The following is a 25,281-nucleotide window of genomic DNA, read 5'->3' as shown; positions in this document are numbered from 1 at the left end:
CTGCCTGATGCTCACTTTAACCAGTTACAGGACCTTCTCTAAGTCCCATCTTCTTATTTTTGTGGAACAGCCAGCAGGATTGTGTGAATCATCAGAACAGGCTGAGAGCTGAGACACACCCACCCAGCCCCTCTCTTAGCCACACCCTTGCTTACCAAATACAGCTGGGTCCACTGGCCCAATGCAGATCTGGAATACATACATGCTGGAGTACATTCCTACGGATCTGGAAAAAAAAGGGTTCCATATGGCCCTTCTGGGTTCCCAGCATAAATGCTGAAGCAAGCGGCTTCAGCTGAAAATACTCCACATAGGGAGGGACTTGCAAACCTTTCTACTAGCCCGTGTAATGTTTAAAGGTGGTCACAGAAGTAAGAGATGTGAGGGACGTGTCTTTCCAGCTCTGAGGTGGCTGAGGCAGAGGTCAGCTTCCTACCCTTGTGCGGGAATTTCTGAAGGTAGGAAGTGAAGTGCGGCTGTTTTTTAAGACCCTCCATGCAGTTGACAGAGATTAGCAGCAAAATGGGAAAGAACTTCACGCCAGGTGGAGCAGAGCCAGACAGAACAATGCTAGCACATCTACAGGCAGGGCCCTCCGTGTAAAAGGAAGCAGAACCCCATCACTTTGTAAGATTAGTCACCCTGGGTCACCATTTCAGTGTACCAGTCCCTAGGGCCTTCTGCAAATTCCACCTTCCCAAAGTTACACTCTTGCCAACCTAATGCATCCTCAAACAGTAAGTTAAATTACTTCCAAATGCAGAGGGACTAAGTCGGCCTCCAGTTCCCACCTGAAGGTATATCATGGGTCCGGTGAAGACTCTCCTCCTGAGTCTCACAAATGCTGTAGCCCTTTTGTCTAGCTCCTTAGTACCTACTCTCTCATTTTGTCTCTCCCCGTCTACCCAGGAATGGAAAGAGAGGCTGGAAATGAAAGATCTGAAATTCATCTCTTCCTTTCTGCGTGGAGAGTTCTAAAGACTTAGGAAAGGGAAATGGGAATTTTGTGTTAAATTAAAAAGATGGTGGATGTACTCATATTTAACAGGGAGCTGAAATGAGCAATGACTATGCTGACTGTAGCTGATTTCATATGTCTAGCCCAACTTGCTATTATCCCACTTAGCACAGAAGCTCAAAGCCCATTGCTATCTACTCCAAAGGATAGTCAAAACTTGCCTGCCTGGGTTTCCTTGCCGTCTTCCTCCCCTCTTAACATCTTTGCATGGATACAGGTTCGAGTCGTGCCCCACACAGTTAAACACCGGCTCCTACTGGTCAACTTGCAGCTTCTGCCTCCCTATCTCAAGACTTCTCCATCTACTTCTGCTATGCTAAACACACTACTTCCTCTCTCTGCCTGAGGGCCAGATGGAACTCTCGCTTCTCAGTCCACTAACGGCTGAAAATCGAGGATTTCATCCCTACCGTATCCCATGAGTTGCCATAGTCCTTTCTCTGGAAATCAATGGACTCTGATTTTTCCAATGGGCGTTGCCCACAGTCTTTTCTCATTCTATGAGAAGAGGCGGGAGCTGATCTCCCCTCCCAGTCACACCACTTCAGGCTTCAATGGAAGGTTGCTGAGTGATTTTCCTGTTTTCTTTTTGGAAAAAAAAAATTGCTGTCACTTTTGGAATCATTATGAAGAGGTTACTAAGCTAGAAAATGGAGCTGGTACCAAGGAAGACAAAGCCAGGCTGAAGAGATGGTGCAGTGGATGAAGCACCTGCTGTACAAGCATGATGAACAGAATTTGGAGCCCCAGAATTCATGCCCACGCTGAGCCATGGCCACCCGCAATCCTAGCACTAGGGAGGAAGAGACAGGGTGTCCTACAACAAACTGGCTACCTTCAAAATCCAAATGGTGGAGCTCTGAGTTCACAAAGAGACCTTGCCTCAAAAATTCAAGTGGGGGGAGGGTACCTGAGAAAGATGCCCAATGTCAACCTCTAAATTCCCGAGACACATGTGTAAACACGTACATTTGCACACATACACCCACACACATGTGAAATGCATGCACACATGTAGTCTACCAGACACATACACTCAAGAAAAAAAAAAAAAGCTTGGAGATGAAACTTTTCTTCTCCTCTTAGTTATTTATTATTACATAACAAATAGGCTCAAAATGTGGTTCTTTAAAATAATAATTGTTTTGCTTTTGTTTCTGGGCACTGGTTTCCCCGGGACCAGTTTTCTAAGACCTTGAGCTTCACTCAGACTCTCTCACAGGCCCCACATGAGAACTCTGCTCTCAAGCACAGTCATTGGCTTCTCACAGAACTGAGCATGGGGTGGGGGGCTGGTTCCCTGCCACACAAGCATGGTAAAACGTGTCCCTCAGGATCAGTTTGCAAAGAGCAAGGGAGTGGAAAGAGCGAATTTGATGTCAAGGTTATCCGGTGGTGGCCTATTCTCATGTGACAGCCCATTGCTTCTGTAGCTAGAAAGGAGTCACCAAGTACAAGGGGATGAATTAGACAGAGGAATGAGCACCAGGGGACAGGTTTCCCTGGGGGACTTCTGTGAGGTCACATAGCACGACTCCATGAGCATCCAAGCCTCCACACACAAACCTGCTGGCTTTTCATTTATGAGAGCCAATTAAACACTCTACCTCACACTTTTTGGCTTTTGCTGCCGAGCCAAATGCCAGCAGTTATAGCACACCTCCTGCGCACTGTCACACTGACACTCCCAGACTCCTCTTCACATTTCCTGAAAGGATGCTTTACTCTTGACCTTTAGGCTATCATGAGTTTTGACAACTGGATGAGCCTATTGTCTAAGCTGGGCTCTCAGTTCTTTCAGTCTTCTTGCTCTTGATCCAGCTGGGTGGCTTAAGTTGCCTCGAACTGCTGATGGCCTTCATTGAAACTTTCTAGGAAGACCAGTACTGACAGAAGCAACTGAACAACCACCTTCCCTCATGGAGTGGATACATAGGGTAGACCAGATGTGCCAAGGAACTCTGGCTTTGGGTATAATGAGGGCATCTCAAAGTTCGTAAAGGGCACACTGCTCTTGCCAAGTGGCATGGCATTTCTTTTTCTTTCTTTTTTTTTCTTTTGGACTATGAAAGATTAAGCAACTCAAATGGCCTTCAAATGTTCATTTTGAGTGACTCAAATTGTTTATACAGACCAGAGCCCACACATCACTGGGCAACCCTGCCTCCACCTCATCTTTGCGACCTCCTCCCGTGATCATTCCCTTGACCTGGTATTTTGCACAGGTGCTTCTCATGCCTGAGTTAATATCAGAATGACCAGGAGAGCTTTTAAAAAGTAGGGCACCACCCACACTAAATCAATTTAGAATCTCAACATCCACTGAAATATCCAGGTTCCGGGTTTTATTTTTTGCTATTGTTCTTGTTTCAGTTGTATTTCCATTTAAGCTCCCCAGATATGTCTGAGAGGAGACATGCTGTGACTAGAAGGCCACAATCTCAAATAGACAGCATTTCTACTTACTCTATATGCCAATGAAATGGGCAGGTTCTAAGGAAAATCGTGAATTCCAGTTTGGAAACGGTGTGTCTTCCTCAGTTCTCCATTGATGAAGTACTGTGGAACCTTGCTGCTCAGAGTGGGGTCTAGAGCTCACCAGGGTCCACATCACCTCAGGAGACATGTCTTTTCATCAGTTCCCCAGTGATGCATTTGCATACTGAAGTTGGAGACTACTTCAATCAGCCCGGTCCCCCCATTTCAGTCACCCAGTGGGTTTGTTTTCCGTATTTAAAAACAATCACATATTTCTCTGATGGTGGCCTTGCCTCACACTTCAGTTACAAAGACAGGAGCCGTCATCGGAGTGACTATTCCTCAACCACCCACGCAAATTCCATCCTATCCACATCATGCACACACACATCCCAGGGAACAAAATGCAGTCTACCAACAAGAGAACCCTACCTGTTCTCCCCACCAGCCTACTACGCCCATACTTCAAACAGCCAGTCTACCTTTCACCCCTAAGCTTCGAGATCCTACCTTACTCTTTGGGTTTTCAACAGCAAACACTTTCATAGAGAATATTATGAGCCAGTTGTAATTTCCACTTCTTCATCTCCAAGTCTCTCTTACAGAGTCCCCGAAAACTCTCCTTTATGTCACCAGTGGCCTTCATGTCCTCAAAAACCAAAAGGTACTTGTTTTTTCCTACAGTCCTGGGTTAGCCAGTAGCATTCAGTGTTCCTTCAAGTTGGTCACCATGACTTCTGGCCTCCACAGTATCTTTCTAGGTCTTTCCCCTAGGCTCAATTTTAATAGTCATAGTATCCCTGGCTTCTCTCTTCCTTTCCTACAGACTTACTCTCTTTGGTGACCTGACCCTGACTCATAGTTTGATACCTTTTCAATTCCCTGATGATCCTAAATTCCAATCTCAAGCCTTTCCCGTGGTCACCTGGATTTTTGTCATCCCTACACTGATGCTCAGGAAAAAAAAATCTAATAAATCTGACAAGAAACTTGTTCTCTTCACTTACAAAACTACTATCTGTGGCACGATTGGTAGAGGGCTCACTTATCATGTATCAGACCTGGTGGAGCACACCTGTAATTCCAGCACATGGAAGGTAGAGAAAGGGGTCTCAGAAATTCAAGGTCGTCCTCAGACACATAGAACCTACACAAAAGCCAAGCAATGATAATCAGCTGTCACCCAAGCCCTCGACGACCTGAGATAGGCAACTCCCTGGAGTATGGGGGTTAGCCAGTTCAGCTGAATTGGTGAGGTCCAGGTTGGCAACTGACTGAGGAAGATACCCAGTGTTGACCTTTGGCCTACAAACGCCTGTGCATGCACATGTGCACACGCCTCTGCACACATACTTGCACACATACACACACACAGAGAGAGAGAGAGAGAGAGAAAGAGAGAGAGAGAAAGAGAGAGAGAGCACCAGGTAGAGTGACACATGAGTATCAATGAGTATAAATCAAGAATTAATTAAGCTCAGGAATTCAAGGTCAGCCTGGGCATCAGGCATCATCATAAACAAGCAAACAAACAAACAAACGTCATACACACACACACACACACACACACACACACACACACACACACACATTAATGAGATTATATCAACCCTCTAAATAAACTATCTGAAGGCTTTGCACAACTCTTTTTTCTTTTTCTTTTTCCTTTTTTAAATTCATATAATGAGACTGGAGAGAGGTCAGCAGTGACCCACACTGTGACAACCATCCTAAACGCAGGGAGTCCAGTGCCCTCTTCTGGCCTCCTTGAACCAGACGTACATGTGAAACATACATACATACAGAAAAAAGCACCCATGCACTTAGTATAAAAATAACAAGTAAATCTTTAAAACTTCACATTATCTAGCATACTGCACAAAGCCATGGAGAGTTACCTTGCTTCCCCCGACTTTCTCGCCTGGTGCTCTCCAGTGCTCATGTGCAGCTGCTAACAGTTACAATTAAGTTGTTTCAAGCTCAAATAAAATAGAAGAATCATTTCCTCTGCCTTTACTGCCCATGGTGCCAATACTTCAGAGTCATGTGTGGCCAGTAGCTGCACAAGGCACCAGGCAGATAGTGAACACTCTTGTCACTACTGAAAGTTCTATCAGACCCTTTGGTTCCTGCTGTGCTCAGACAAAGCAAGTTTGGTCCTGCCTCTTGTTTTTGCATTGTTCTCTCCCTACCTGAAGTGCCGCTGTTGCCATCTCTTCTCATGGCCGGGTCCTCCCTGGCCTCTAGACAGCAGCTTAAATACCACCTCCTTAGAGAGACCTTCCCAGGTACTCAAGCTGAAGGAGCCACCCACCCACTTGCAATCCCCTGTTCACGGAACTCTCCAGATCACTCGTCACCAGCTAATGCTTTCCTTGTTTATTTGTGTTAGCCGGCTAGTTGCTTAACTCTACCACGCCACGCTGCTCCACCCCAAAGAATACTTAGGAGATGAGGGAGCTGGCTGATCTTAGTCACCCTGCATTCAGCTCCTCATCCCTGCACCTGCAGCTCGAACTTCCCAGCAAGCTCTATCCATGAGCATCCATGAAGTGTTCAACCTGAGCGGTGTTCATACTCTCTGGGATCTCTCACCTCACTGCCCCCCCTCCCGCCCCTCTCCCCTTTTCTCATTGTCCTTGCTGTCACTTAGACTGGTGACAGGCAGGAAGGCAGACCATTCCACCCTTTCACCTCCATCTCCACTGCCAACACCAGCAGATCACTCCTGGTCATTTTCCCCTCGCCCAGTCAGTTTTTCTGTCCCTAGTTCTGGTCCTAGACAGCATCTAAGTCCTGAGAGGTGACATGCTTACCTCTGGAGACCTCTTCCTCTGCTCAGAGCCCTGGCCCTGCTTCTGTGTGTGGAAGCCCCACCTTCTCAGGCCTGGCAGGTTTGGCTCAGGTTGTAGCTTCTCTTAGGCACAGGCCCCTCCTCAATCCTCCCCAGCACTCACTTCCTGTTGCAGCCTGGGGTTCACACTTTTTCACCTCCCTCTGCAGGCACACAGGTAATCTCAGATCACACACTCAGGCTGTTTAGACCTTCAAACCTCTCTGAAGATCAGCCTCCTGGGGAACCAGGGAAGCACTTACAGGTCCAGAAACACAGGAAGTGATGCTCTGAGCCCTATTGGGGACACTTCCACATCCCCTCTCCCCTGTCCAGGTGACTTTGACACACTGCAAAGTTGAGATCCACTGTCCTAAAACACCAGGTCATCCACATGAGCAACCAAGTGCTGTCGCCCAAGTTCACTGACCCAGTACACTTACCGCTTAAAACAAAATCGTTTTTACAAAATAATAAAGAAAAAGACCCCAGAAATAGTCATTTTCTTTTCTGAGACAGGGTATCATCTAGGTCAGGATGTCCCCTCACACTCGCTATATAGCCAAGAAACCCCCTTGAATCTATGATCCGCCCCCCAAGTGCTGGGATTATAGATGCTCATCTTGACAGCCAGCTTGATTCATAGCTTCATAACCAGAGCCTTCTAAAGTTACCTTATACGGTAGAAAGGAGTTTAAAGGGTGTGTTAAGTCAGGGATTCTGAGATGGAGAGTTACATGGAATAGTTCCAGGGAGTTCTTAACTGCAAGTGAAAGAGTCTTAAAGAGGGCCTGGGAGACAGTACAGTGGCAGAGTGCTTGCCTAGCACCTAGGAGGTCCTGGGTTCAAACCTAAACACCACCACTAAACAAAAAGGTCCTTCTAACAGGAAGGCAAAGTTCTGAGAGGAAAGAACACAGGAAATGGCAGGAAAGACACATGATGAAGAATCACGAACCTAGCAAGATGGAAAGGAAAGGAATGTTCTCAGGGACTCACAACGAACCAGCTCTGGCCACACCCGGATTTTTAACCTTGTAAGACCCATTTCAGAATTCAGATCTTCCAAACTGTGAGTGAAGAAATGTGTTGCTTAAGCCACTAAGTTTATGGCCCTTTTACAGGAATTTACATAGCTCCTCTTTTTTGTTTTTAATGCTTTTATTTGTTTTTGTTTGTTTGGGAGGGTACACATGCCAGTGCATACATGTAGAGGCAGCCTGGGCTACATAAGACCCCTTTATTTTATTTTATTTTATTTTATTTATTATTTTTATTTTCCTTTTTGGGGGACAAGATCTCACTATGTAACCCTAGCTGTACTGGAACTCCCTATACAAGGCCTCCCTTAAGTCAGGTTGGCCTTGAATTAACAGAGATATACTAGCCTCCATATCCTATGTGTTGGGTTAAAGACATGTGTATTCCACCATACTTGGCCCCATTAAAAGGCTTCTACAGTCTTATTCTTATCCTTAAAAGTATGTACCTTGGAGCCCGGCTATATCTGATATGGCCACTACTGGGCACTGGCAACTATTTAAATCTAAGTTAATCCAAATTAAATGAAGTAAAAGATGCTAGTTCCTCAGTCCCTTTTACCATGTCCCCAGTGTGACCAAGCACATGGTAGTGACACAAACAGAAGGTTTCTGTTGCCACAGGAAGCTCTGCTGGGCTGTGCTAGCTTAAGGCATCTCTCTAAGCACTCCAGGCTCTAGCTCTGCCTCCAGCCCCATGACTAGAAAAACTTAAGAGGACAGAAATGATGACACCACACCCAAATCCACCCTGGAATTCATTCTTGAGCACATGTCCCGAGGAACGGAGTCAAGAGGCATTTGCCAGAGTCTGACTTTCACTGAAAACCCTGGATCTTTGGCATGTGAGAAGCTGAACATACAGGGTGGACATTATAAGCAGAGACATTGGGGTGGGGGTGTGCAGATAGAGATTAGACAAGGGAGGAAGTGTGAAAGATAAGAGGAGCTGCACATAGGACATGGAGTCTGCTGACGTTATCACAAGTTATAAATGTAAATGTTTAAAAGGGCCTCCTCTGGGGCCAGGCAGCATGTGAGAAGGCAGCATGTGAGTATCCACTGGCCTACAGAGGGATTCATCAAGTCTGCAAAAAAACCTACAGAATAGAGGGTCCTCTGAGAGTCCCTCGGAGCCAAACGGAATCAAGCCAAGACCCATGAAAGGCAGGGACAGTGTTGGAGAAACAGGACAGAGGAACTGAGCAGAAGCAAAGCCAAACTTCTGAAAATGGTTTTTGAAACCTGAAAATTCACTATGTTTGCAAGGCTGTGGGGGAAAAGGGCCTTCTCACAGATTAAGGCTATATCATTCATTGTCTTGCTGGAGACATCGGCCCTTCCAAGATACTTAGCCAGATGTGGATGGATGGATGGATGGATGGATGGATGGATGGATGGGTGGGTGGGTGGATGGATGATTTGATGGATAGATGGATGGGTGGGTGGGTGGGTGTATGAATGGATGGATGGATGTACAGGAGACTCCAGCTGGTGCTGGAGAATGATCAGAGCCAGCTTCCTTCTCTGTCCACGAAATAGGTGGTCAAAGCATTGAACAGACATTTGGTAGCTAAACTCCAGGACACACTGTACAATTTCAAAACTTCAGTAGCCAGGTGGGATGGTGGATCATGCCTATTATCTCAGCTGTAGTGGAGGCTGGAGGACCAGGAGTTCGAAGTTAACCTCAGCTACAAAATGAGCTGGATGAACTTAGCTTGCCCAGCATGCACAAGGCCCTAGGTTTGGTTCCCCCAAAGTGAGAATAACATACAGTCATCACGGTTACAGTGTGGAGGCAGCATCCATGTTATGGATACAGATACCTGAGCTAAAGGAAAGGAAGCAACACAGACATTTACAAATGCCCACACTATTTGTGGACATCCCTATAAGAGATCAGTGACTTGACTTCAGCAAGATTACTCAGGAAGTAAAGGCCCTTGCCTCCAAGTCTGATGAGCAGAGCTTGATACTCAGGACCTACACGGTGGAAGTAGAGAAGCTAGTCTGTCTTTGGTCCACTGTCCTCTATTTGAGCATCATAGCAAGTATGGAAATCCTCCCTCCCTGCCACCACACACATGTACAATGTAACTAAATAACATAATTTTAAATGGAAAATGGCAATGCATGCCTTTAATCCCAGCACTCAGAAGGCAGAGACAAGCAGGTCTCTGTGGGTTCAAGGCCAGCTTGGTCTTCATAGCAGTTTCAGGACAGCCAGGGTTACATAAAGAGATCCTATCTCAAAAATAGATAGATAGATAGATAGATAGATAGATAGATAGATAGATAGATAGATAATGAAATGAAATCTTTGGACCGGCAAAGGAAGAGCAAACAAGATGACTCAGTTATTAAGAGGCCTGGCTGCTCTTGCAGAGGACCTGGGTTCTGTTTCTAGCATTCACAACCATTCTAACTACAGTTCCAATAGATCTAGTGCCCTCTTGTGGCTCCCATGAATACTACACACATTTGCTGCACTTACATATATGCTGACAAACACACACACACACACACACACACACACACACACTATATATATATATATATATATATATATATATATATATATATATATATATATATATATATTAAAACTTGAAGGACTGGAAAGATGGCTCAACAGTTAAGAGCACTTGCTGCTCTTCCAGAGGTCTCAAGTTCAATTTTTAGCACCCATGTAAAGACAGCTCAAACTCTCCTGTAACTTCAGTTCCAGGAGAGCCTAATGCTCTCTTCTGGCCTCCACATGCCCGCATGTGTGTGCACACACACAGTCATAAAACTGTTTAAGTGAAGACTTTTAAATTTAAAATAAAGCATGAAAGAAACCAATACCTTGTTTGGTGTCTGGGAGGAAAGTGACAGGTAGGGACAGGGTGGGAGGGAAAACAACTTTCACTCGATAGCATTTGATTCTTTTTCAAGCATCGGACGTCAGCAAATATTACTATTCAATACACATAAAATTAAACTGGATGTAGTAGCTTGTACCTGTAGTCCTGGCACTGTGAAGTATGGACTGAGGTAGAAAGAATGCCATGAACTCAGGGCAGTCTGAAGTGTATAATGACTTTCAGGTAAGCCTGGGCTACAGAGTGAGACCCTGTCTCAAAACACCAAACAACAACCAAAAGAGTAAAATTAACAGAGGTATAGATAATTCCTGACTTACCTGTTCTGATCTATGTTCTATCTATCTATCTATCTATCTATCTATCTATCTATCTATCTATCTATCTACCTATGAATCTATGTATTTATGTATCTATCTATGTATCTATATCTCTATTGCATTATCTAGTCATACAGTGTAAGTGGTGCTGTACATTATATAGAAACTGCATCCAGAGATTTTTTTCTCCTTGATCTCTCCCAGGGCTGGTAGAAATATGTACTTTGATCTCTCTCATGCTGGGGAGTAGCGGTGGGTGGTAGCTCCCAGTCACCACTGCAATTTCAAGAGGAAATAACAGAGCCTCTATAGTAAAACAAAGTTGCTGATGGCAGGTGTGACTCAGGTGAGGGGTCTCCTGATATGAGGGGTCTCCTGCCCCTAATGATCTTTCCAGTGTAGGGTGAGTTTCTAAGGGCTGAAGCCCCTGTCAGGGGAGAAACATCAGGAGACTTCTGCATGTGTGTTTATAGACCCAAGCCATGAATGCTGTTGTCTCACTGGAAAGGCTGTGCCTGCACAAGGCTCTGAGCCTGTAGGGTGCTCTGCAGGCTTAGGACTTCTGTCTCTGCTTAGAATGCCTTTCCTGTTTCCTGTGGCCCCTCAAGACAAGTTTCCTCAGTCACTCTGGGCTGTAGTTAAGTTTTGGAAATGACCATGGAATGCTTTTCCCCAAGTTTCCCCAAGTTGAGCTTTGTGATCCTGTTTCTGATTTAGGTGCCACCACAGCTGAGTCAGAGTACAGACAGCCATCCCTGAATGATCTCCTGCCATATCCTCACAGCAGGGAAGAAAATCAAAGTGAGTCCCCATGGCTGCCATGCGATAGTCGCTATGGACACCAGCCACTAGCCTACATCAGATGGGGTTGCATCCAATTAGCCACCCCCACAACAACACCATAGCAACAACAGTAATATTATCGTTCTTGAAAGAAAAAAAGCCACACACACACACACACACACACACACACACACACACACACACACACACAAGTCGTGTGACGCTTCTAAAGCCACAGAGACAGCATTTTCCACACCCTCCAACTGCCTGTCACTTCCTAACACTTGGCTTCTTCAGTAGGCAGTCACAGGCTTGAAGCAATTACCTCTTCACACCCTTGTGAGATGTGTGCCCTTCAAGGGGAGGAAACTGACAAGGAGAGTGGCAAGCAGCAAGTGAAGGCTGCATCTTCCCTGGACTCCTGCCTCGGAAGTAAGGAGGCCAGAGGAGCTGAGCCAGCTGCAGACCAGACAGACTAGGGGAGTGAAGCTGGCTACCTGGATCCCCCGTCTGTCTGTCTGTCTGTCTGTCTGTCTGTCTGTCTGTCTGTCTGTCTTCATTCTCTGTGCCAGGCCAATACTGGGCACTTGGGTTTGGGTGATGGTAGAAATGGGCCACATACTAATTGCCAGACTTCTATATGGAAAACATTAACTCAAATGAACAGGTATAAATCATGGCCCGGGTGATGGTTCAGAAGAAAACAGTGCTTCTCTGAGAGCAGGAGCTTAGGCTGTTTGTTGCACAAGAGCAGAGAGCTCTTTGAGTCAGCAGCCAGCAGAGGGGCGGGATCGAGGGAGGGGAGCCATGTGGGAGTGGCCAGTGTACTAGAGGCCTAGTGGAGCAAAACCACAACAGGAGGTTCAATTCACTCTTAAGCAAGAGGCTTCCTCAGCAGACTGTAGGAGGGTGTTACGGGGTGGGGAGAGCTTGACCCCCAACTCAGTAGGTAATTCCAAACCAATTCCTCCCCAAAGAGACAACCACTCAACTGGCAACTGGTCCCCACTTACATCTGTAGCTATGTCCCTGGAAGCCTGTCTTTCTCTGTTCCTCCTTGACCATGTGCTTAGGACTCTAGGAGAGGCACACACTGTGAACACACAGATCTTACCCCACATTCTAGTCCAATCCCAGGACACTTTTTCATCATTTTCTTTCCTTCTTGTTCCACAGACCACATCCTACACTCAGACTATGCTCAGGACAGACTGCTGGAGGTCACCAGTCACTCATCCCTGGTGTGTGTGGGGGAGCCCACATCACCCCACTATCTTACTCCACTGGCAGTATGGACTCCGAAATCCTCACCTCCCACACTGGCTCTGCGTACCTGCTAAGATCTTGAAGCCATGCTGCTTCTGGCTTTGGCTGTGGGGAGGAGCTCCCAAGTGGATAATTCAGCTGGGAGAAGATGTGAGGTGACAGGATTTCTTAAGCCTGGGGGATCTGGAAAGTATAGGTGCCCTGCAATCTACAGTGGGTCCCTCTCTCCTTTAGGTCCTTATTGCTCTGATTAACCGAGGCTGGGTTCAGAGATCAGCTGGGCCCCTTAGAGTCTGACAGTGTTCACTTACTTATAAGAACGACACAGAACAAAACAACCCTCCACATAAGGAATGCGTTCTGAGACCTGCAGTGAGTGGCTGGACTCACAGGTAGTACTGAACTCCTTTATATACCATGATCTTTCCGTATCTATAAAGGATAAAGGCCAGGATCCCCATGGCAACCACAAACTGCAGATGCTCATGCTCAAGTACCCCCCACACACACACACAAACACACACACACTTAAATTATTTAATTTTGTTATTTTGTGTGTATGGGTATTTTTGCCTAAAAGTATATCTGTGTACTGTGTGGGTACTGTGTCCCTGGAGGCTGGAAGAGGGTGCTGGAGTTACAGCCAGTTGTAAGTGAACTGCCATGTAGGTGCTGGAGATCAAACCCCAGGTCCTCTGCAAGAACAGTGAGTACTCTTAACCTGCTGAGCCAACATCCCAGCCTCTAGAGAGTGTCTTATGTAAAGTGAATTAGTGTTTGTATAAAACCCACACAATCTCCTCTTGTACTTCATTTTAAAATTAACTTGCTTGTTCTGTGTGTGAGCTTGAGCACACATGCACACGCACGCGCACACACACACACACACACACACACACACACACACGCACACACCCAGGCCAGAGAACAACTTTCAGACGTGGTTCTCTCCTTCCATCCTGTGTCTGGCTTGGCAGCAGGCTCCTTTACTTGCTGAGCCATCCTGACAGCCCTTCCTGTGCATTCTAAATCATCTCTAGATTACTTATGATAATCCTCACCATGTAAATGCTGAAAAATAATTGTTATACTGTGTTATTAGGGAACATTGACAGGAAAACAGTGTTCATTACAGAGGCAAAGTTTTTTGATTGTCTCTTGGGTTACGTTTGCCTCAGCTTTTCCTCTGCTGGCACCAGAGCCACTGGAATGTCCAAAGCAGAAGTGTGACATGATCAGAAAACATTGCTTATAAAGAACAGACTGGGGCAGGCAGGCACAGTGGTGCACACCTTTACTCCCAGCATGTCTAAGGCAAAGGCAGGGAAGCAGGGAGGCAGAGAGAGAGAGAGAGAGAGAGAGAGAGAGAGAGAGAGAGAGAGAGAGAGAGAGAGAGAGAGAGAGAGAGAGAGAGAGAGAGAGGCAGAGAGAGAGAGAGGCAGAGAGAGGCAGAGAAAGGCAAGGGGGAGAGCTTGCAGAGAGGCAGAGAGAGGCTGACAGAGGCAGGTTGATCTCTGTAAGTTCATGACCTACATAAACAATTCCTAGCCAGTCAGGGCTACACAGTAAGAGCCTGTCTCAAGAAGAAAAAGTAAACAAAAAGAAGGAAGGCAAGGCAGTTAGGAAGTGACTACAGTAGAGCCAGGTCATCAGACCAGTAAACCCAGCTCTGACTAACAGTATGGAGAGGGTCTGGGGGACAGGGGTTGTTAAAATGGTAGAAATTTAAAATCAATTTTGCAGGAAGAGACCCCAACCTGTTTCCGACATACATGTGTGGAGAGAGAAAGGGAGGGAAGGAAGGAAGGAGGGAGGGAGGAAGAGACGGAGAAAGAGAGAGAGAAAGGAGTCAAGGATTTTGAGGACTTGGACTGGAAGTGTTGTGAAGACACATCTGTCATTCTCTGACCTCAGGGTGCCTAGTTGTGTGATGCCAAGAGCACATCTGTATGCACACATCAGAATAGGATGCAGGGCTCTAGGCAGAGCACCTGAGTCTACCCTCTACCCAGAGGCCAACAGGAAGCACCAGATGCAGTGACCACCCAGATGAAGCCTAGGAGCCTCATCCTCGTTGCAAGACAAGACAATGGAGACTGAATAAACAGGGATTTCGTCTGCACCCGGGATTTCTCAATCAGGCATTTTTCCACTTGTCCCAGCCTACAGGGTGGGAACCAATGTGGGGGCAGGGTTAGAGAATGCAGCCCAACTACAGGCTGCAAAATCCTGGCTGGAAACAGCTCCACTCACTCACTACCTGTCAGCCTCCCTGGCCTTCCCTGGAGGCCCTCTGAACCCTGCCAAGAGGTTCCAGAAAGCCCAGTTGTCTCCGAGCTGTCATAAGGGATTGGGGTGGTCCAGCTTCAGGGCCAAATAAGTTCAGAGCACAATGCAGGGCCAAGGCGGGCACCTCCCAGGGAAGTGGCTCCTCCCTTCTTGCTAGAAACCAGCATAACAGCATGCTTAAGGGCCTCTTGGAGACTGATGGCACCAGCCAAGTGCTGCCTGGATCACTTCCTCCATGAACGGTATATCAAGTACAAGGCCCTGTTTCCAGATATTTCTGGCCCATCCACAGACAGGAGGGAAAAGGGAATGTTCCAGGTTCCAGTAGGATGCAGGGATGTTATCATAACACATAAATAAAATATAAAGAATCTTAAAAGGAAGAGGAAAGGAAGGGAAGGGAAGGGAAGGGAAGAGAGAGCAGGTGTGGTACTGTACACCCAGACCCATAAGGCTGAGAGATGATCACAGGTTCAAGACCATCCTATGATACACAACAAGAACAACAAAACCACCCTCCCCAAGAATATTAGAAGGTGATGATGAGCTAAGAATAGAAAAGAACAAGAAGGAGCTATGGAAGATGACATCTGACCTCATTCCCTAGATGGCTGAGGTAAGATGGCTCTGAGTTCCAGACCAGCCTGGGTTGTGGAATTACAGAGAGAGACTCTACCTGGAACAACAAAACCAACCAAGCACACAGAGGTGGGGTGAGGAGACTGTTGGGTGCTCAGGTGACCTCAGGTAACCTAGGTGGTGGCAATCTTAAGAGATCAGAAATGTGATCATTGTTTTCATGTCACTGCATGGACATCTTCTGCGACCTTCTGGCCATCCTATTCACTTAGTCTTTCATAAAGCAACAAATGACTTATCAGACCAACATCTTGTTAGGGCTCTCTTCTCACCAAGGTGGCATCCTACTTGGAAGGCAATGAATTATGGGAGGTTCATCCTAAGATTATTACAAGCACGGCCATCACAAAGAACCATGGAGCACACTGAAACACAATACCCCAGGACTAGCTGACTCTTGAGTCCAAGGTTCATATTGTCTCCCAACCTTTTTCTGACTAACACCACCATCTGAGTTAGTCAGAATCTACTCTCTTCCCAGCTACTAGACAAATCCATACTGCGGTGGTTTCTCTAAAAGAATTTGGGGTACCTCCTTACCCCTTGCCACACCATTGTCCCAAAAGGCACTGCTTTTAGGGCCATGTTAACTAACTCCACCATTCCATGTGATAGAACCAATATTTTCTGGAGAAGAACTGACCCCGATACTAAGTGAGCCCTACTGGCTGCCATCGCCAACGGGTGCTGATGGGACACCCGTTAGAAGGGCTTTGACCCTCCTTGTCTATGTGCCTTCACTCAAAGCCACAGCCTGAAGAGGATGTCACACCTGGGTACATGGAAGACCAGCCTGGGTTACAAAGCTTAGGCCTCTGACCACAAGCTAGCACTGTCATGTTAGAAACATTAGCCACCTTCCTGGGGCTGCTAATGAGCAGAGCTCAAGGTACTTCCTGTTAGGAGCAAGGTTGCTGTTGTTGAAGGCCCATGATGGTCTTCCAGCCCTTGACCTTTCCACCTCCCTTTAATATATATGCAGCTACGAGCTGACTGAAATAGTGCTAGGTCCCAGGTCCCAGGAGAAGACATAGCCACCACCAACAGAGCGACATAGCCATCAACAACAGAGCAATCACCAAGAACTAGACCAGACACCAACTACTAGAAACTCTTCCAGTTGTCTACCTTGATGAATTTCGGGGTGTTGAGAGTTGCCAGAATGATCCAAGGAAGGAGGGGCGCTATTGTTCTCCTCAACCCCCCAATAATTGAGCTTCCAAATTGGGCCCAGGCTCAATCCTACTCTAGGACTAAGCAACAGCCCAAGAGATTTATCTTCAAATGCATGGATCAGCATCTACTTGACTGGAGGGGGCTCATGGAGGATGACATCACTGGGTGAGGACAAGTGCATGGGCACCAAGCAGGGACATGCTGCAGAGGCCAAACACCAGGGCTTTCATTGCTTTATGACAAAAAGCTCCTGTGGTGACTAACCCAGTCCCTTAACGCCCAACCTGGGGCCAGCTAGATGGCTCAGCAGGTAAGAATGCTTGCTTCCAAGTCTGATGTTCTGAGTTCAGTCCCCAGGACCCACATGGTGGGAGAAGAGAACTGACTTCCAAAAGCTGTCCTCTGATTTGACACACACACTGTGGCATGCACAAACACAGACACAATGTAAATTAAAAAAAAAAAACACAAATAAAATTTACATCCTTCTCCTCCCCCAAGACCTAGTGCCTTATCAGAAGACCTACCTACCTACCTAAGCTTCTAGAAAGAAACAGTCCATCCACGAGGTCAGAGACCCAGCATGTCCCCACACCATTACCATGGGAACCAACTTTGGATGTGAGTTTTGGTGGAGGTAGTCCTTCTAACAAGCCTGCTCCCTCTAGGAATCCTTCTTTTACCAGGCACACATTTACTGAGAGACAGCCGTAGATCCTGTCAACTTGAGATACTGTCCCACACACTAATGTGAGTGGGGTCCTGTGCAAATACTCAGCATCACAGGTGCTGAGGCCACAAAACACAGGGAGGGGGCCACGGGGACCCCAACTGTGACTCCTGCCAGCGGGCAGACTCAACCCTGGCTTAGGGGTTCACTGCTGAGGTAGTGACCATCATAGGAGGATGAGTGAGGGCTCTAGGGTCAAGGTGAAGATCCCAGAGGGCAATCATAGCTGTTGACCTCTGTGGAGCCTTAGCGTCTGCACTGAGAAACTCAGAACCCCAACTCAAGTGATTGCAAAAACGAACAGAAATCAGTAGGTTGAGTTCTTTTAAGGTAAGCTGGGAGATAAAGAAACAATATGATTATATCTCTTTATTTGATACCTGTGGATGTCAACACACCTGCCAACCTGTCTGACCATGAGAAGCATTTGGGGATGTATTAGGACACTTTGCCAAGATGCATGTACCAGAGTCCCAGAGATAAATATGGCAACAGAGACTTCTGAGGTCTGCTCCAGGATTTGGAATAGGTGGTTATGGGTGGGCCTGAGAACGTGGAACACCAGCCAGTGAGTTCCCAGGAGGGGCTGGTGCAGACCGTCTGGGGAATGCACTTGGAGAAGCAAATGCTATGAGGTCTTAAGGCTAGAGTGTGTGCTAAAGACCACCTGGGAAGACCCCAAGGAAAGTCAAGGAACGCTGTAGGAGCACTGTATGTTTTTCTGTTGCTGTCTGGTTTGCTTTGAGCTTGCTAGGCTGAAGATCGAACACAGAGTGTCATGTACACTAAGCAAACACACTACCATTGAGCCACACTGCCAGCACCACTCTGAGCTCTTGCCTGGTTGATAGCATCTTGGGTTTTTGTGTCTGGGAGACTCTCAGATGTTCCACCTCCTCAGACCCAGGCAGGGCTAAGGGTGGAGGCCCCAGGACTTTATCACATCTCTACAGAGTCCTACATCATCCTTTGGGCTTACAGTAAAAGGCTTTGGGGTCCCCAGCTGCTTAGCCATCTTTACTACCTAGCTTCCAGTTTTTGCTAATGTATGCTACCCTTCTCAAGCATGGCTTCCTTTCCACCCTTCCAGAAGCATGGCTAAACCTCAGGCTCATCAAAGCTGGTAATCGGAGGGACACTGCAGTGCCCTAGACCAGATACTATAAAGACAAGTTCCTCCATCCTGGGCAGAGCCTGGTCATGGTGGGTTCCTGAGGCCCAGACAGGCATATACACTGAACCCACTGTCCCAACTACACAATGCACAAGAGCCTGGCAGGGCAGGCAGCCAGGGCCCACTCATGCCAGTACCATCTGGGAGCCCTTGCCAGGCCTCGAAGGGCCGGCTGAAGAAGCTGGACTCTGTCCTGGGGCACAGTTGGGCTCTATTCTTATGTCAAGGGGGAATGTGTGACTCTCCTTGGAGTGAATGGGGGCCCCTGGCAAGGCGGAGGACGAAACAGAGCCATCACTGTGCCCCAAGAGGGCTCCCCACGCAGCTCCCGGCTCCAACCAGCCCCTCGTGGTGGGGCCTTGCACAAGCCTCCAACAAGAAACGGGCCGAGCTAAAGGCAGACAGGGAAATGGACAGTCCACAGTACAGTACAGGAATCCCAGATCCTATTGCCAGAACCTGAAAGGCTGAACCCCAAACTTGCACTCAGGGACTGAATGAGACCTAGTGGGGTAGGGTCCCAAGGGACAGTACAGCCTGTGTAACACAGTGTCCTGTCTATTGGCAGCATGGACGCATCCAAAGACTCCACCCTATAGGGATAGAATATAGTTTATGCTAAGAGTAGGTAGCACACACGAGCAGAACCTACTATGAAAAGCTGCTGAGAAGCCAGGGACCCCTACAGCCTTTTCCTGCAACCCCCCAAAAAGGCTCCCAGATTTCTAATGCATGTCATACATGAACACAAGTCCCCATGGGCTTTCTGTGTCTCCTGCCTCTCACTGCATCCCTTCTACAGGCGGCAACAGTATCACTAAATGTTATCTGTGGTCTGAAAGAGCCTGTCTTGACAATCATACAAGGTATCAGGTATTGCAAGAGACCACAACTTGGCCTGACCTTTCTAGAGAGCAATAGGACAATGTTGGTACAACCACTTATAGGAACCTTAGGTAGAAAGACAGATAACGGCACAGAAGATGTTGTTTCGGTTGATTTTCATAGAAAATAAAAAAGAATTTTAAAAAGGAAGCAACTTCGGTATACATTGCTAGGGGACTTTAAGTAGTAATTTGTTGAAATATGAACTAGTAGTAAACATTCAAAGTAGCTGAAAATATATTTGTTGATAGATAGATACCCCCCCCATCTGCCGTTCCCATCTACAAAGTCTCTCTTTGTAGCCCAGGCTGGCTCAAACCTTTGATTTTCCTGCCTTTATCTCCTCCTGAGGATTACAGAAGTGTATCACCACACCCCTAGCTTGATATAAATATGCTTAAGGAATATTGTTAAGGGACTGGAGAGGTAGATGGCTCAGCCCAAGAGCACTGGCTGCTTTTCCAAAAGACCTGGGTTCAGTTCCCAGTACCTATGTGGTGGCGGACAATAGTCTGTAACTCCCATTACAAGGCCTCTGACGCCCTCTTCTGGAATCTGTGAGTATTGGACACACATGGTACAGATAAACATCTAGGCAAAACACATAAAATAAAAATAAGCAAATCTTTAAAAAAATAAACATTTAAAATGAATGTTAAGCTGAAAAGCATGTTGCACATTAAGAGAGGGAGAAAGCAGGAGCCTGAAAGAGGGGGAGGCCTGGGTGGTACTGAGAATGAGGACGGGGAGCAAGGGGGCCAACTGAGGGTGGGAGCCTATGAAGGCGTTTGACTAAGTCCCATAGCCTCCCTCTGGATTAGCCTTAAGGAACTGTGAAAACATCCGGAAAATATTTAGCTAGTAAATCTCTCAGCAGCCCCTCCACCCTGCTCTGTTTTTTTAACACTTTCCTTCATTCTCTGATCTCTCGCTCCCAGTCCTATCACAGACTCAGGAACCCACAGAACCAGAGACAACCACATAGGGCTATAGTGGATGAGCTCGGTCTGTAGTGGGTGCAGCCCATCAAGTGCCAATCCCTCATCTCAGAGCAGCCTCTGAACATGCAGGAGCTGGAGGGTAGTGCTGTTCCAATTGCTTAGACTTCTCATAGCCATCGGGGAAAGACCCAGGGGTTCAAGACAAAGCAAAAGTTAAAGAGCCTTTTGGGAGAAAGAGGAGGAGCCACTTTGCAGATGGCGTGGTGGGGGGAGTCTTTGCTCCAACTGGCTCCCTTCTTCTGGAACTCCTTGAAGTGCACAGAGTGGACACATTTAAATAATGAATGACTGGGAGAAGTGTGTGAGGGAGAGCACTCACATGTACAAAGCGTTGGATGCACACATGCACACACACATGCACGCACTCTATTTCTTCTTGTTGGTGAGAAATCTCCAAACCTCAGGGTACAACTGCCCTGGTTTGGGAGCTGAATCAATCCCTATATGGGGTATGAGAAAGGGAATATATTTTAAAACTAACAGGCTCTGATTCTAGTTTCCACCAATAACAGGGCAGCTAGACAGAAGGTTATGAGTTCAAAACCCAACTCTGGTGCTTGAGCTATGTGATCTTCCATAGTCTATTTCCTCACTTGGAGAGTCAGGTACAGTTGCAGGGAGACCGTGCTAGGAAATTAGAGCCTATAATCCCAGGTGTAAGTGCAGATCATGTGTTAGATTTTCCACCCACCTTTTATGTGCTTAGGATTTAATTTCTAATCTATTAAGACTAAAACCTAAAGGCTGGACAGATGTAGCCCACTGGAGCAAGTGTGTTGATTTTCATTTGAACCGACTGGCTACATTTCAAGACTGGGAAATTTCAAGATTCCAGCCTGGCACATGTTTCTAAAAACTGTCTAGTGTTGTTTAGAGTGATACCCAGTTCCTGGGGTCTTAGGGACCTGTTAGGCCCTGGCGCTTGTACCTCTAAACCCACTCAAGATGATTTAACTTTCTGTGATGGTCAGCATCAGCTTTGCTCTGAATGATAAAGATAACAAGAGAGTGATTTGTGGAGCCCTAAAGGAGACTCATCAACAACCCCATCAGCCCCTCCACAAATGTCCACCAACTTGTCTTGGAGTCCCTTGGTTTCCAGGCACTACTGTGCTTCCCACTTACGTACAGCCTGCTGCATGAACCTGAGTTCAACATAGACATGCAGGCATGACTGCAGCTACGCTGACCAGTATCAGGAACAGGTGCTTTTCGTACTGGTCCTACAGGCTGAGAGATTCCATAGAAGGCTCAGTTTTCCTCTGCCCTGATGGATGTCCACATTTAAATCCCACCCAGCAACCTTGAAGGATTCTAGGTATGCACTCCCCAAGGGACACACTCTGGCCACAGCCCGGGGCAGAAGGGCATGGATGGCCTTTGAGAACTTTGATCTTACAGACATGTACTTGAGCCAGGGGAATAAAGGCTAGTGTGGGGTTTTCTCTGGATTGTAGGGTAATGAGGAGAAAGCAGAGATACTAAGTTTCCTTCCAAGAAGCAAACTGAAGGCAGTCTAGCCCTTTGAATTCCCAAGTCTGAGCCAGTTCCCAGCAGGCTGTGTGCAACATGCTGTGACCTCTTAACCCCATCTCCCTTACCTCCACCCCCACCCCTTCATCTCCTCCCTGTAGATGCTGATTCAACAGTAGAACCCTCACAGAGATCTGAGCAAATTCTGTGACCACCTCTTGAGCCACATAAGCTCTCTGCAGAGTACAGGCAAACACTGAGTCAGACATGTAAACATCTGGGGCTTAACAAAATCTTCTGCTCTCTGGGTCAGTTGGGTGGACTCTGAACTGGACCAGTGAAAGATTTAGGTCCAGTTTCCAGGGAACCTGGCCAGGTCTGGGACTCAGGTCTTTGACCTTGTCTTGGACCAGGCTGAGTCAGAAGATGCCAAAGCGGTTGGTGCAGCTTCACAGCCCACACCAACAACAGTTCTGGGGCTGCTCCACACCCAGCCCACACATGGGAGGCACAGGCCAAGATGCTCCAGGATTCCATTCTGTGGTGGAGGAAACAGTTCCCTAATCCCTTCCCAAATCAAGTCCTTGCCAGGAGTCCAGAGGCCACTGCTTGCTCTGCTGGGATGTTACTACACTGACCTCCTGCTGTAGGAAGTCCTGAGTCAAGGAGGTAGGGGGACAGGGAAGAGGTGGTGAGAGGACACACAATTCCTTGCATGCAGGGCCCCAGGGCCAGAGCACCCAGAATTGATTATCTCAGCTTTGATTTTGAGCCCACACCCCATAGAATCCCAGAGCCAGTTGAAGCCAAGGGCCTCCCCCTTCCCCTTCACTCAGCCAGAAAACAAAACATAGTGTCTCCCTGCTTATATTTAATTTACAACACTTGTTCTTTGACTGCACGCAGGGTTAACAAAAAAATGTGAAGGACTTTTTTTTTTTAATTCCAAGCAGAGTGATATCATAAATGGAAATGATGCTTGTTTGATTCCTCCCTGTAGGTCAGCAGCTTTATCTGTCGTCCTTTGATTTAAAATGCACAGGCACAGAAGTGTTAGCTAGCCTTAATGCAGAGACCATTCATTAGGGAAAGGATAGTGTCACCAGCAAAGGATGCTGGGACAATAAGAATCTGCATGCAAAACAATGGAGCTGGACCCATTCCTCACACCATTGGGCTCAAAATCCTAAGTGGCATAGCAAAAGCTACAGAATACTCTAAAGGGGCTAGAAAGATGGCTCAGCTGTTAGCAGCACTTCTGTTCTGTAACTCCAGCCCCAGAGGATCCAATGCCCTCTACTGGCTTCTGCAGGCAACTGCACTCACATGTACAAACACAGACAGACAGACAGACCCACACACGCACACATGCACACACACACACACACACACATACACACACACACACACACACACACACACAGATAGACATGCATGCAGGCACACATACCTGCACATCCTAGAAGAAAATGCAGGCGAAAGTCGGTATGACCAGGATTAAGTAATAGTTTCTTAGAACAACAGAAGTAAAACAGAATAAAGTCAATCAACTTTCACCTAATTTAATAGCCTTTATGCTCTAAAGGACAAAAGGGAAAGGAAAAATTTCATAAAGCATATATCTGACAAAAGTGTCTATTTTTAAAAAGATCTCTTTTATTTTTGCATGTATGGGTGTTTTGCCTGCATGTATGTCTGTGTACTATGTTGGTGCTGGTGCTTATGGAGGCCAGAGAGAGTGTCAGATCTCCTAGAAGAGACATTACAGACAGTCGTGACCCACCATGTGGGGAAACATGTGGTGCTGGGAAACAAGCTTATGTCCTTTACAGGGGCAGAAGGTGTTTTTAACTGCTGAGCCATCTCTCTGCCCCCCTGAAAAATGACTTTTATCTTCAGTATTAAAGGTTACTTTCAACTCAATTCTGAAGACATTTGGTTTTTAACCCAAATTTTACAAATTGGCAAAAGCATGCCTGTCATGGTGGCACCTTTAACCCCAACACCCGGGAATCAGAAGCGGGTGGAGCTTCATGAGTTCAAGGACAGCATGATCTACAAAATAAATTTCAGGCCAGCTAGCACTACATAGTGAAACTCTGTCTCAAAAGAGGGAAGGGGGAGATAGACTCATTAGGCTCTGCTATATCTGATATAGATATTATTTGGGGCTGGAGAAAAGTGGTTCAGCAATTGCCCCTCCGGAGGACCTGGGTTTGATTGCCACCATGAAGGTTCAGCAGTTCACAATCACCTGTAATTCCAGTTCCAAAGGATCCATGTCCACTTCTGGCCTCCTTCGACACCAACCCTCCCCCCTCTCCCCTCCCCCTGCCCAACACACACACAGCATACACACCGACAGATAGACAGACAGACAGATAGATAGATAGATAGATAGATAGATAGATAGATAGATAGATAGATAGATGGATGGATGGATGAACAAGCAAATCAATGAATGAATGAGGAAATATTTTAATTGGCAAAGGCTCTGAATAGACCTTTCTTCAAGGAAGACATGTGAATGGCCAATAAGCTGGCTTCTGCAGGCAACTGCACTCACATGTACAAACACAGACAAACAGACCCCCCACACACACATGCACACACACACACACACACACACACATACACACAGATAGACATGCATGCAGGCACACATACCTGCACATCCTAGAAGAAAATGCAGGCGAAAGTCGGTATGACCAGGATTAAGTAATAGTTTCTTAGGACAACAGAAGTAAAACAGAATAAAGTCATAAGAAGATGGCCATCACCATGAGTCTTCAGGGGAAAGCAAAACTAAAATGGATAGCTAGCATGCCGCACCCACTAGCAACAGCAATGGTAAAGAAACACACTTAATAACAAATGTTGGCGTGGATGTGGAGGAGTTGGAAGCCTCCTAGATTCCCGCTGTGAATATCAAATGGTACAGCGGTCTTGGAAAGCAGCGTGGCGGGTCCTCAAAGGTTACGCACTGTTACCATATGATCCAGTAGTTCCACCACAGGTATTTGCCTAAGAGAATTGAAAGCATATGTCCACAACTGTGTCATTCCTAAAGGCCAAAAAGTAGAGATGACCCAATAAACGCTTCAGCTGATGACTGATTAGACATAATGCAGCCTAGACACCCCAACTGGAACACCATTCAGAAGTCAAAGGGAATAAAATCCTAACACACAGAGATAAACCTGGAGCATACAGAACACACACACACACACACACACACACACACACACAGACAGAACGAGAGAGAGAGAGAGAGAGAGAGAGAGAGAGAGAGAGAGAGAGAGAGAGAGA

General features: G+C 46.8%; 1 protein-coding gene across 6 annotated transcripts in view; it reads right to left on the bottom strand.

The window, feature by feature from the left end:
- Nucleotides 1-25,281, bottom strand: part of Gas7 (growth arrest specific 7) — a 245,644-nt gene that overhangs the window by 162,661 nt on the left and 57,702 nt on the right. The window contains exons 1-2 of one of the 6 annotated variants that reach the window (XM_031354286.1): nucleotides 5,689-5,869; nucleotides 156-226 (exon numbers count right to left, since the gene is read on the bottom strand). The exons of 1 other annotated variant lie outside the window; for it this stretch is intronic. In XM_031354286.1, the coding sequence (XP_031210146.1) occupies nucleotides 156-200 (45 nt within the window). In that variant the 5' untranslated portion in view covers nucleotides 201-226; nucleotides 5,689-5,869. Of the gene's footprint in view, nucleotides 1-155; nucleotides 227-4,006; nucleotides 4,200-5,394; nucleotides 5,666-5,688; nucleotides 5,870-6,312; nucleotides 6,382-25,281 lie in introns of those variants that run through there. 4 more of the 6 variants (XM_031354293.1, XM_031354290.1, XM_031354294.1 and 1 more) reach the window with 4 other exon arrangements.

This window comes from Mastomys coucha, unplaced genomic scaffold, assembly GCF_008632895.1.
Source record: "Mastomys coucha isolate ucsf_1 unplaced genomic scaffold, UCSF_Mcou_1 pScaffold5, whole genome shotgun sequence".
In the NCBI taxonomy this organism is placed as follows: Eukaryota; Metazoa; Chordata; class Mammalia; order Rodentia; family Muridae; genus Mastomys; species Mastomys coucha.
This window is presented reverse-complemented; position numbering and strand designations above follow the sequence as displayed.